The 13821-nt window shown below is 45.6% G+C and overlaps 1 protein-coding gene across 1 annotated transcript in view; it reads right to left on the bottom strand.

The window, feature by feature from the left end:
- Positions 1-1263: 1263 nt before the first annotated feature.
- Positions 1264-13821, bottom strand: part of LOC308116208 (cyclin-dependent kinase-like 5) — a gene marked incomplete at its 3' end in the record, with an annotated part of 53772 nt that continues 41214 nt past the window's right edge. Inside the window, exons 10-19 of the mRNA XM_080474247.1 lie at positions 11667-11747; positions 10720-10886; positions 7120-8158; positions 6609-6710; positions 5179-5284; positions 4089-4212; positions 3730-3835; positions 3347-3469; positions 1692-1850; positions 1264-1614 (exon numbers count right to left, since the gene is read on the bottom strand). Of these exons, the coding sequence (XP_080330373.1) occupies positions 1264-1614; positions 1692-1850; positions 3347-3469; positions 3730-3835; positions 4089-4212; positions 5179-5284; positions 6609-6710; positions 7120-8158; positions 10720-10886; positions 11667-11747 (2358 nt within the window). The remainder of the gene's footprint in view (positions 1615-1691; positions 1851-3346; positions 3470-3729; positions 3836-4088; positions 4213-5178; positions 5285-6608; positions 6711-7119; positions 8159-10719; positions 10887-11666; positions 11748-13821) is intronic.

Below are 13821 nucleotides of genomic sequence, written 5' to 3' on the forward strand. Positions count from 1 at the left end.
TGAAGGGGAATATTAAGACAGTTTTACATTTAAAAATAATTCTGTACATTTTTATAACTGATGTGTTTATCATCCGGTTTATCTAAAATGGTCGCTGTGTCGCTTTAACTGTATAATATTGGTTTATTAAAGGAAGGGACTCTTTTACAATTACTGTGTCAGATAATTCAGGGCCAGGTCACAATAAGTGCAGTGCTGCATTTTCTCCCATAGGAGGCGCTGCATGTTCTGATTTCTGTTAGTTTATGGCATCATTGGTTCTAAAATGGATGCATTTCATAAGGACATAAAAAAAACAACTAATTACCTTAAAAAAAAAGAGCAATTGAATTTAAGCATTTTGGATTGTCAGTGCCAGCTGGGAGAAAGAGCAACCACTACGGCGATACTTTATGAAACAATACCGCATTGGACTCGCACACGTTCGAGCGCCTGTAACCAGAATGACAGAGCACATCCAAAGGCAAGAAGACAGCTTGGACAGAGAGTTACAATCCTGGATGAAGATGAGCACAAGTTACTGACATTACCAACCTCTATTTGTAACAACTGATAAAACTGCATGTGTTTAGAATGCCTTAGATTAGTCTGAAAGAAATATTATGCAGTAAAATGTACTATATTTATATATCTGATAGAAACAAAAATACTTACACTAGAATCTACACTTCATCTATCCATTTATTTTATGTATGTATGTATGTATGTATGTATGTATGTATGTATGTATGTATGTATGTATGTATGTATGTATGTATGTATGTATGTATGTATGTATGTATGTATGTATGTATGTATGTGTGTGTGTGACTGTGTGTGTGTGTGTGTGTGTGTGTGTGTGTGTGTGTATGTATGTGTGTATATATGTGTGTGTGTATATATATGTGTATATATGTGTGTGTGTATATATATATATATTCAATTTGTAATATATATATATTCAATTTGTAATATATTTACTTTATGATACAAATTATCATCAGAATTACAGTAGTAATAATATAAAGTCTATCAAACATGGAAGCTTTAAAAAAAATTAAGACATATTAAGACATAAAAAGGCTTTTGGCCTGTTTGCAAGCAGTGTTTCAAACTGAAGGTTTGGTTGGTGTGTGTGTGTGTGTGTGTGTGTGTGTGTGTGTGTGTGTGTGTGTGTGTGTGTGTGTGTGTGTGTGTGTGTGTGTGTGTGTGTGTGTGTGTGTGTGTGTGGGAGGGGAACCGGAGCAGTGTGAAGTGTACATGAGCGCCGTCCTGGGTGACAGATCACAAAGCCGTCTCTTTCAGGTCGTTGAGGTTTGGCATCCGCGACCTGGACGGGCGTCCGAAGCCGTGCCCGTTCTGGCCGATCATTTGCTCCGGATAGGGGTTTCCCTCGGGACGGCCCAGGGCCGAGGAGTGCCAGCCGGACTCCAGCTGCGTGGGCAGCGGGTACGCCGCCTGCCGGCTCTTCAGCTGCGGCGTGCTGACCCCCGAGTGGCCGCGGCCCTCGGCGAAGCCGCCCTGAGCCGAGGCCGAACTGGGCAGAGGCTGGTAGCGCATGTCGGAGGGCGGCGTCTGGTTGGAGGATGAGGATGAGAGGTGAAGGAGCTTGCGCAGGGACTTCAGTGGCTGACTCTGCAAGACACGCCACAGGTAAACATGTTTAGGTTTAGAATCTACACACCTCAGCAAAACAGTCCTGCGAGGCTCACCGGAGAGTGGGAGTCGGACAGTTTCTCTGGCGGCCACTCCTTGTCCCGGTCTCGGCTCTGGTCCCGGTCTCTGCTCTTGTCACGACTCCTGTGGCGGCTGCTCTGGTGACCCGAGGACCTGGAGGACTTCTGCATGACTTCCACGCCTTCATTAGAAACCTGCCACACAAAGCAAGAGTCGGCGGGCCAGTCCAGAAACACAGCCTTCATATCCAGTAACAAAGCAAACACACACAATGTGTAGGACGACAAGAAACACACAGGACGTGCTGATAAAGTTTGTTCTCCTGAAGTGGAATGAACAAGAGACGTTTCCACTGCCAGCTTTCACTGCAGGGAGCCCAACACAGGCGTGTGTTTCCTGGTGCCCTTTAAACCTGTGTTCATGTGTGTGTGACATAATAAGTGAAGCTATTCTAGGAAACAGACCTGTGTATTGATTGGTCTCAAGTGCATTCAAATCACACAACAGAAGGAGAATGAACATGCAACTGAAGACAAAACCCGAGCATTCGCCGAGGAAGAGCAGAGACAACTCAGCTTGTGTCTGATGGAAAAATCCTTTTGCTAACACGTCTTCTCTTCATGCAGAGCACACTATTTCCCACTAAATCTGAGTCTGACAGCCTGATTCCTCCCGGCCAGATTGCGTTTATTTGTGCTCCGGCAAAGGCAGCCGCCACCCGCCCACCCCCACCCCCACCCCCCTTCCAAAGAATCTGAACAAACTGCCACTTATAAATAGAAATGTGAAGCGAAGAAAGACTCCCAAACACCTGTTTCATGCTGAACCACTGCTGCCACTGCGAGAACAGTCACTTTAACAAGTCAAAATGCAGCCGGTAGACAGAAGCATCACTGTCCCTCCTCCACCCCTCTTTCCCTCCCTCTTTATGCACTCTGTCATTCAAGTCTTGGTTTATCTAAATTAATGAAATGCATCTAGGTGATGCTGATAAGCAGTGAAGCTTCATGTAAATGTGAGCAAACGTGTAGAGTTCTAAAATCTGGGACTCCTAAATGAAAGCCAGAGCGCTCTTGTTCGTCCTCAGCTCATGGATGGAGTTTTGCTGTTAAGGACTGTGGTTGGACTCGTGTCCGACTGTTCAGAATCAAATGACCAAAATGGAAAAAATTACAATGTCAGATCCATCCCTTCAACTTACAAAGGTTTACTCTGCTCATGCCAGTGATCTGGATCTGGTTCTTATCCTAGTTGTTTCATCAATCACAGCTGTAAAACACGTGTTTTCTTTAAGGTCCCCCATGACATCCATGTAATAAACACTGCAGGTGCCTGCATGCAGCATCTGTCCATTCATAATGTCAAGTGCTTGTAATTTGACCCCAGCCTCATTCTCTGTCTTTTCTTGGAAGGTAATTTGTGCAAATCCAGTTCTCAGCAGTCTGAACTTTGAGCTTCACGATCACAGGAGTTAACTGAACATGTAGTTTGTTTGTAGATGGATCTGACCGCTTCGTGATTCACAATTCAACACAATTTATCATGATTAGAAATCTATCAAGCAAATCAGGGTTTGAAATGACAGAGTAAAACCGTGTGGATTGAGGCAGTGAACACTCAGTAATAGCATGCCATATTGGACGGGTGACACTGAGACGGTGCGGTGAGAAGGATCGTGTAGAACATGTACCATGGCGGAGGACACTACAGGGACGACTCTCATGGAGGAACTATGCGTTATGTTATTCTTTGGACTAAACAGAGGGAAAAGACATTTCTTGATGACAGGTGGTCTTCCTTCAGGGATTTCCATCTGGAATACAGAGGCACATGACTGGTGGCACAGGTAAACAGGAGGCACACAACAACAACAACCACAACAACCACAACAACAACAACAAAGGGTTTTCACATCTCTCTGAATACTCCGTTACTACAAAGGGTCAAATGCTTGAAAAGCCCAGGAAGGGAGAAAGCATGTAGACAGTCACAATAACCCAGTCCTGACATCACAAGGATCATATGCAGGAAAACACGGCTCCCGCACTCCAACGTGCAAAACAGACGACGTACCATCTGAGACTTTTTCTTTTTCTTCTTTATTGCTCTGAAGAAGCCCTGCTTCTCCTTTTCTTTGGATGGCTCAGAGGCATTTAAGACTACAGTATCTGGGCCAGTCCTGAAAACAAAACAAACACAACTGAGTCTGAAGTATCACATAAGTCGGTTTTCCATTCCTGAACAGTACCTGACGATTTGCGTTAAGGCCGCCGTGATGTGTGATTCAAGTTATTTTGACTGAAGATCGTTTCCAAAACAGCAACGCACGGCCAACAGTTATTGTCCTTCTCAAGGTAACTCTGGTTTAAAATGATCACACTTTGGTGGAATAAAACAAACTGCTTTTGGCCTTGGCGGGAAGAAATAATTACCAGGGGTCAAAGGTCGTCTGGCGCTTGGAGTGGTTGTTCATACTGCTGCCGTCCCCGGACAGTCCCGAGCCCCGGCTCTGACCCCTGCTGTCGTGGAAGGAGTTGTCTGGCCGGGGAGAAGGGACTGTTCAACAAACACAACACAGGTAAACTTATTCTGACCACAATACGCCTGGGAAATGATAACAAACCATCGTGAACTGAGAATGTTTCTGAGTGAGGCGAGTGAAACAGAGTCTGAGCCTCGTCCTGGACATCTGCATGTTTGAAATGTTTCCCGCTTCAACACAACTGCGTCTACTGATGACGTCATGTCAACAAATCAACCATTTTAGCTTCTCAGCCAAAACAGTGACATAAAGAGGCTTCTTGTGAATACCGAAAACACACTGGCTACACGTTATGTACACCTGCAGCTGGGAGTCAGAATAACAACAGGTGTCTTTAAGAAAATCTACTTATTTTTTTTTTTTTAACATTAAAAAAACTTTCTCAGGCATATACACATAAACATACAAGCAGTGGGACTCTCAGTTATCTCTCAGGCCAAAAAGATTCCCAATTTGTCTCATTCTGGGGTTTTATGTGACATTTTAATTTGATTTCTTTCTGAATCAATACTATTAAGCTTCGGTTTCTTTAGGGCCACATTCTTCTTCTCATTTGTCTTTATATGTCCGACATGCAGTGACAAGTGTAGTTGTAATTGGATACCAGCTTCGTCTTGCCCTCGATGTTTGCTGAGATTGAGACATGTCAGTACTTAAAACACAAAACACTGGTTCAACTGAACACACAGCTTTGAAACATCATAGAGATAGGATTATTCATGAAAGGCAAAAACATAGGGCCTATTTTAGGTCCTAAATTTTATGTGGTTACCACATAAACATTCAGCCGTTTAACATGCAACACTTTATAAATGATTTGTTGAAAATATAGCTCAAGAAACTAAGAAATTGTTTTTTTTCATCTGCTCCCCCCAAAAAAACTGAAATGAAATGTAAAAAAATCTGAACTGAGGCTTCGACAGTGCAATGAAAAAGAAAATAAAAAAACCTGTGGGAATTTCACCCCTGACTAAACGCACCTCTGTAGAAGCTGCCCACCCGCCTGGGCATGGACTCACTGTAGATGTTGCGGTTCTCTTTGGAGGAGCCTCCATCTTCTGCCTGCTGGTCATGGTACAAGCCAACCTGAGTCACAACCAAAGGACTTAGCAGATGAAACCTCCAGAGACAAACTGCTTAGCATGCCAGTCTAACTGAAAGCATACCTTTATTTACCTGAGACAAGTGTGAAGAAAAAAAAAGCAAACAAATGGGGGCGGATTGATTTACGAGTGGTCGTTATAATAAAACATCTGAGGCTATAAATGTCTTCAGGCATCAAACTGAAATGTTGCCATGACAGGCTTGACTATGTTATCGTAAGTAGTCACATTAGAGGGAAGCAAAGCACACAGAGAAAATGAAGAGGCATCTGAGGCAGCGGGAGAGAGGGAGAGAGAGAGGGAGAGAGAGGGAGGGAGGGAGGGAGGGAGGGAGGGAGAGGGAGGGAGGGGGAGAGAGGGAGGGAGAGAGGGAGGGAGAGGGAGGGAGAGAGAGGGGGGGGAGGGGGAGGGAGAGAGAGAGAGGGAGGGAGGGAGAGAGAGAGAGAGGGAGGGAGAGAGGGGTGAGAGAGAGAGGGAGAGAGAGGGGGATGAGAGAGGGATAGAGAGATGAGAGAGAGGGAGGGAGGGAGAGAGAGGGAGGGCGAGAGGGAGGGAGAGGGAGGGAGAGAGAGAGGGGGGGGAGAGAGAGAGGGAGGGAGGGAGAGAGAGGGGGGGGAGGGAGGGGGGGAGGGGGAGGGAGAGAGAGAGAGGGAGGGAGGGAGAGAGAGAGAGAGGGAGGGAGAGAGGGAGAGAGAGGGGGATGAGAGAGGGATAGAGAGATGAGAGAGAGGGAGGGAGGGAGAGATAGAGAGAGGGATAGAGAGAGAGGGGGGAGGGAGAGATAGAGAGAGGGATAGAAAGAGAGGGAAAGAGGGAGAGAGAGAGGGTGAGAGAGATGGAGAGTTATGAGAGAGGGAGAGAGATAGGGAGAGAGAGAGAGAGAGAGGGAGAGAGAGAGAGATGAGAGAGAAGGATGAGAGAGCAAGAGAAAGGGATAGAGGGAGAGAGGGATGAGAGAGAGAGGGATAGAGAGAGGGAGGGATAGAGTAAGAGGGAGAGAGAGGGAGGGAGAAAGCGAGGGAGAGAAAAAAGAGAGTGAGGGAGAGAGAGATGGAGAGAGAAAGAAAGAGAGAGCAAGAGAGAGAGCGAGAGAGATAAAGAGAAAGGGGGAGAGAGAAAGGGAGAGAGAAAGAGAGCGAGAGAGGGAGAGCGATAGATAGAGCTAGAGAGACATAGAGGGAGAGAGCGAGAGAGAGAGAGAGAGCGAGAGAGGGAGAGCAGTTCATGACAGCAGTATCCACCCACACTCTCACTCTCAGAAGACTGGATGTGGGTGGGGAATGGTTGTTGCAGGCAGAATGTCGGACCTCGCTTTTTTGCCGCTGTGTGTGAAAAGATGCGGTGTTGTCCCTGGTGGAGTCCCTTATTGGGGGTCTGCTGTGGGTGACCTCAGTGGGTGCCTGCTCGCTCTGTTAATGGAGACATGGTGAAGCATGATGTGAGCTCAGCATTACAGCACATAGATACAAATAAGCACATGCGCAGAGTGTATATACTATATGGGTGAATACAGTATATATAAATATACAAGGAACAGGAGCCGCCGTGTATCCTAACAGGAAAACCAGGCTCGTAGTGCTCGCATCGCCCACAGATGGAGTTTGGTTGATCCTGCCCTTTCCAATAAACCTGGGACACAAGATCTGGCTTAAAACCTAAACACACGTCACGATATTTTCAGACGGCACCAGAATAAATCCTGGCTGAACTGTCGCACAGAGGGACCAAGGCAAAGTTATCCAACGCAGCCCGTTGTAGGCCTTGATATGACTAGATGCTTGTGGGGTTGGGGAGGCTGGATGTGGGCTGATGACTGACCCTGCTCATGTCCTCTTCCCTGGAGGAGGCCCCGGAGTGGCGGGGCAGCGTGCGGTGCTGCAGCTGTGGAGACAGGAGCTGGAGGCTGCTGGCTCTGGTGGGTATTCCCTGCCCCACCGAAAGACCCTCGTCCGCCCCGTGCGTCCTCTGGTGGTCCCTCCGTACGTACATGGAGTGGCGGTGTGGCCGCTGCTGGGAGGAGAACGGGCTGGTGTATCCCTGACCGTAAGACAGAGGGTCATGCGGTGCAGACAGAGAGTGAGCGTGACTCCTCTCACTGCTCTCCCCCGGATCCAGAGCGTCGGGCGACTTGGCCTCCTCGGAAGTCTTATGGCGAGTGGAGGAGCGCCGGTAGGAGGAGTCCAGGGTGTTGCTCTCTCTGTCTGAGCGCATGCTTCCTCTGCCCCCTGTGCCGGGCCCCAGCCTGTCCACTCTGCGTGCAGCCGGGCTGCTCGGCGCCGTTAGGTCCAGGCAGCTGGAGGGGAAATATCGAGATGTGGGCTCATCGGCGTAAAGATGCACGTCGTTCAGGTTCCCCACTGACTTGGCGTCGCTAAGAGTGCCGTAGCTCTTGGACAAGTTCAGGTATGCAAACTTGGAAGAGGGCGTGGAGCTGTGTGACTCTATGTAGCTGTGTCGACTGTGTTTGTCCCCCGACTGAAGCGTGTTGTTCTTTCCTTCCACAAAGGAGTGGCGGTTCTGCTGGGAGCGGAAGTTGGATTTGAGGTACTTGGCTCCGGGGCCATCAGACACCTTGGACCCCAGGTTCATCTCAAAGTCGCCCTTACTCTTGGCCTCACTGGGGCTCAGAAGATGGGGCAGGTTGCTGCTGGCCAGGTCCATGCCACAGGAGGTGGAGTGGTTGAAGAGCTGCGGCTGGTAGTTCTTGGGATGCAGCGTGGGGCTGAGGTTGATGGCTGCAGACATGTTGCCGTTGAGGAAGCTGTCGTTGTTTGGGTGGAGGTCTTCATGTCGGGGTAAGCTGGAGCACTCTCTGCTGCTGGAGCGGTGGCTTCCTGAGCTCTTTCCCCCGTGGCTCCTGGACAACACCAGAGAGAGAAGACATCAAAATACTGCACACTGGTTCCCTCTGGAACACCCAATGAAACTTGGGGACCGTTCACATTGGGATAGTCCGGGACTCCGTTCACTTGGACGGAAGGGGAGCAGAGAATTCTCACACCTTCATTTGGTTCGGTGGCGTTCACATTCATTTTAGAGACCCGACCAAACCGCCTGGAAGATGTCACGCAATCAAAACAGCTGCTGGTTTGGGGGCGCTGTCGCCTGAAACAAGCTCTGACCAGAGAGGAAGTAAAGAAGAAACACGGCTCATTGATTGGTCCGGACCGAAACCGGAAGTCCCGCCGCTTTCTTTCGCTTTTTGCTAGGCTAGTTAGCTCGTGGCTAATGGGTAGCCACAAACAACTACGATATATAGTCTTCAGAGCAGATATCAAAGAGAATCCTCCTCGCTACTTCTTCCTCACTAATCCACAAGATGTTTTCCAATTTGTCTGCGTCTAATTTTTCTGACTCGCACGGTTAGCTATGTTTGTTTACTACTCAGAATGCATTGCGCAGGACGTCAGGTCCTCTCCCCCGTCCTCTCCCCCCACCCACTAGAAAGGTCATTTGTAAACGAACAGAGACCAAGGTTTTCATGGGGACCAGAGAGCTCTTGTTTGCTCCGGTTCAGAGTTGGTGGGAAGAAACGTTTTTTCCCTGAAGAGAACTGTGGTCCGGACCAAACAGGCGAATGTGAACGCGCCCTTAGTTTAGACCACAGGTTGTTTTTCATTTTGTTTGTTGCAAAAATAAGGTATCCTGAAACAAGCAAAAGTTTATATTACATACTTGTTTTATTTACTTTAAATGCTTAAAATTGATTTTACTCATTTAACAATCTGATGTTTGGCTACATACAAACCTCAACAGTCACATGAAAAGATTTAAACTTGGGATTTTGACAAAAGCTGCCACAACTCTTGTGCAAGTTGTTTTCCAATAAGCATCGCCTGAAAATTAATGTAAGTTTGATTATTGTGCAAGAGTGTGTATATGAAGTTGCTCATGTTTGGTATGACATTATGTTTTTTCTCCATGTGACAATCTTACCGAAGCTTTCAAAATCACCTGTAATGAAAATACATTAAGCTCCACATATATACCTCACAATGGTGCTTACAGTATTAATGATCCTGTAGTAATCTTTTAATTATAATTATGGCTATAGCCGCTGGGCTAGGGTTAGGGTTACTTTCATTATGAGCATAATCTCTGTTACTATGGTCATTTTGTGCCTCAACATGCTGGCGAACAGTTAACCCGACTTTACAACTTGTTTGCATAAATAATCACCTAATTGGCCAAATTCCTGTTCTGATTCAGACAACCAAAGCGTGTCATACATTGTGTCTACCATTATTCAAGACATTTTTTCCCACTGCTTTTTTCTATTTCGTAAGAAATTTCTGTTGAGAGTTTTCCAGAAAGAGTCGACTTTATCTTACAGTTGCACCTTATTTTTTTCCTCAGACGGCCAATTGTCTATCTGGAGTAACCTCATCACAGCGGTGCCCTCCACAACTGAAGGAGGAGGAGCTTGTTTTGTCATCATGTGTGACTATTTTTGTGCTTCATGGTTCATCCAACAGAAAAGATCAGAAGAGAAAGAGAAAAGCCTGTTTGTAGGAGCTGATAGGTTTTTATTTTTGTAATTTTTTTTTTTGCCATTGTCAACTCTTTGTTAACTCAAGCTAGTTCACTCCCAAGCTGTCATAGAAACAGAATACTCATGCACTGCTTTTTTTTTTTTTTTTGTCGCTACAAAAGCACTACATTCGAGTGCTTTGCAGAGTCCTGCCAGCACCTTTCTGCCAGAAAGAAAAAAGTGCTATGTGCACATGGATCTGAGGACAAATGGACTCAACAACAGAGTCTTGTCTGCTCATTCCAGCCTGATGAAAATCACACTTGAAATTACGGTCAAATGGAGTCTTAATTCCTTACTTGTTGTCAGATGATGGATGATAGTAACACAGCCGACTTTACATCGAGGATAAACTGCAAAGCAGTCACATATAACCGCCACCAGCACAATATTACTATAATGAAATACGATACACTCGGGTACTGAAACTGGAAGTCACTGTCAAAAAAAAATATAAAAAAGTGTAACCACGCAGACACACTTAAAAAAAATATTAGAATACCATTAAAAAGCAGCTTTTTCTAGTTATAGTTACACTTATAACACAGTTGGCTTCTGGGTAAAAATATAGGAAAATATTTGATCTTATGTGAACCTTTACTATACTTTTCTTCAATCTTTATGACTTATGAACTAAAATGATTGAAAATGGAACAAAAAGCAGCATTTCAGTTAATTCATCTAAAATATATTGATGACTGTTTGAATTGACAGAGGGTGACATTAATCCCACTTTTGTCTTCAATTTTTTTAAGAAGCACCTGATGTCTTAAAGCTGCAGTTAGATGGAATAAGCTGTAATATTTGCATACGAGAGAAAAAAAAAAGAAAAAACCCTCCTGTGGAGACACAGAGGAGTCTGAACCAAGACAGGGGCTCATGCTGACCTGCTGGGGGTGCTGTTGTCTCCGTGGTGAGGCTTCCTCTTGGAGGAGCGCACAGGTGTGGGTGTGGGTGGGCCGGGCCGCTCCACCTGTCGCAGGGTCTGGAAGGTATGGTGGTTGAGGCTCTGCTCGGTGAGAAAGCGCTCCGTCGGGTTCAGCAGCAGCAGACTCTGCGGCACAAACACAACAGGTAGAAAACCCGTGAGTCCTCGAGACGCCCCGAACATCCAGACCTCACACACAAAACTCAGTCACACGATGGTGAGTCATCACTATTATCATAAAAGTCAGGCTCCTGCTGCATTTAATTATGTCTTACAGTCACCAAACAAGGCGAATTCTGATGAACAATGTGACATTTGTATTCTTTGCTCACCAGCATAAATGTGTTATATGACTGTAGCCTGAATTAATGCACTCAAAATAAAACCTGTGACATGAAGACAGTTTGTGAAGTCTCGGTGGCAGCGGCATGTTGTGATGGACAATGGCAGTGTGCGCAGATCTGCATTAACAATATTTGATGAAATACATATCCAGGATGCCCGATTGGCCGACAATCAGTGAGCTGCATGTCCACAGCAAAGTCAGTCCTGAGATGACATGATGTTAGCAGTGAGTCATTATCTGCTGGGAAAAGCACAAGTGCACAAGCACAGCCCACAGTCTTGACATGGAGCTCCTGTTTACAGTGCAGACACAGCAATAACAGCAGTGCAGGAACGAGGATATGAGAGGAGAGAGGCTGAAGCAGTGAAGAGGCTTCACACTGTCACGACGTAAACACCATCATAATGATGCAATTACCTGATGTCTCGTTTTGGAAACCACTTTTTTTTCCTCTTCACTGTCTGCGGTTTCATGCTATCGTGTGAGCAGAAACAAAGTGACATCTGCCTCCGCAGGCAGAGCGTCCGGCTCTGAACTGTGCCAGAAGCTGTGATCCTCACCTTCAGCAGGTCGAGCAGGGCTCCGCCGATGATGCCCAGGTACCGGCGCTCCAAGGTCTGGGGGTGGTTCACAGCAGGAAACTGAGGCATGGGCGCAAACAGAAGATAAGGGTGCTGTTAGAAACAGTGATAATTGGCTGAATAATCGCTGCTTTCAGAAAAGACCGACAACATTGACCAGGAAGTATGATGAAACAATTAATTTGTGCTGTGGGAGACAAATCAATGGAGAGTGTCGGCTACGCAAATAAACTGTAACGTCTGTATTGAGCAGTCCCTTCAAAGCTACAAACAAAAGCTGAGTCCAAATTAACATTGATCGCTATTGATGGTCACGTGGCTAGTAATAAAACAGTTCAGTTTAGTTACCACACAATTACCGAATGTAATGAATCAAACACTGCCAATAAGTAATACCCAATATAACAAAATGGAAATCATAATAGGGGGGTGTGGAGGTCTGTCCCATTCAAACACTCGTCTCAAATGTAGTCATGTTCAATTCAGTGACTGAGGCTAAATGGAATGTAGTTTTGTGGCCAGTGAATTGTTTCACGCTGACGTATTTCTGGGAGTAAAAAGCTTTGAGGCAGAAATGGGGAAGCAAACAGTCACATCTCCCAAAGGAAATCTGGCATTTGACTCCTGAACACTTATAAAAGAGGAAAAAAGGCCTGAAAGTTCAAGCAGGACTTAACCAGGGTTTAAAAAGTATTTTAAGTGAACAAGATGTTGTGGAGATGATACACTGAGAGATTTTAAAGTTGTTTTGTGCCGACGTGCCGGTTTGATCAGTTGTCAAGATCATATTAAATATGACACCACATGTCAAAACAGTGCTTGGCTAATTACAGACCTATAAGTATTCTTCCCATAACGTCCAAAGTTGCTGAAAAGTTGGTCTCAAATCAAATAATTGAACACCCCAACACTACCTCCCTTTGCCCTATACCTGCTGTAATCTGGCTTTAGAGCCAGTTACTCCACAGAAACTGCCACCTGTCTCCTTATCGAGAACATTCGAGGGCTGTTGGACAAGGGAGGCGTTGTTGGTGAAGTCTTCCTTGACCTACGAAAAGCGTTTGATACAGTAATTCACAACATCCTGCTGACTAAATTACACATCTTTAATTTCTCCATAAACACTATAAAATGGATCCAATCATATTTAACTGATCGCTCTCAGCATATCAGAGAGCAAAGCTGCCAATCTTCTGCCCTACCTGTCTCAACTGGTGTGCCTCAAGGGTCCATCCTGGGGCCTTTATTATTTTCTCTTTACATTAATTTACCTCCCGTCCACTTGCCCAGATGTCTCTATGCAAATGTATGCAGATGACACCGTGTTATATGTTCATGGCTGCAGTGCTTGAAAAGCTCACTCAGGCCATGGTTCACATCACCGCATGGCTGAAGCACTCCTGCCTACAGGTAAATACATTGAAAACAGTGTCAATGTTTTTCAGAAAATCTCACACAACTGATATTGATGAGCCTGATGTTCTTGTGTCAGGTGAACGGCTGCAGACGGTAACTCAGTATAAATATCTTGGTGTTATTCTGGACTCAAAACTGTCTTTCAAATCACATGTCAAACTGATCAGTAATCGTATCAAGTTTACCCTCAGCAACTTCAGACACATCCGGCACCAAATGTCAATACAAGCAGCTAAAATGTACGTGCATTCAATGATCTTTTCACATCTAACCTACTGTTTAACTGTCTGGTCACATGCTAATGCCACAACTCTCAAACCCATCCAGTCCCTGTACAGACGCACCATAAAAACTCTGGACCGCAAACCATTCTCATATCATCACTGTCCATTATTACAAAAGCATAATTTACTCAGTTGGGAAAACATGGTCGAATACTCTCATCTTTGCCTCATCTTTAAAATAATACATGGTTTGTCATCACCCCCACTCAGAAAGTTCATTAACACTAGAACATCAGAACTCAGGAGAACAAGGAGGCAGCAAGAGGCGACTGCATCATCCCTCTAAGAAAAAGCCTCTTTGGTCAAACCACCTTTGTAGTCTGAGCTGTTCATGAATGGAATCTCACCCCATAACTATTAGAAATATCAGTACATATATCCATCCATCCATCCATCTTCTCCCGCTTATCCGTTTCCGGGTCGCGGGTCACATT

Source organism: Lipophrys pholis (assembly GCF_963383615.2).
Source record: "Lipophrys pholis genome assembly, chromosome: 10".
Lineage (NCBI taxonomy): Eukaryota > Metazoa > Chordata > Actinopteri > Blenniiformes > Blenniidae > Lipophrys > Lipophrys pholis.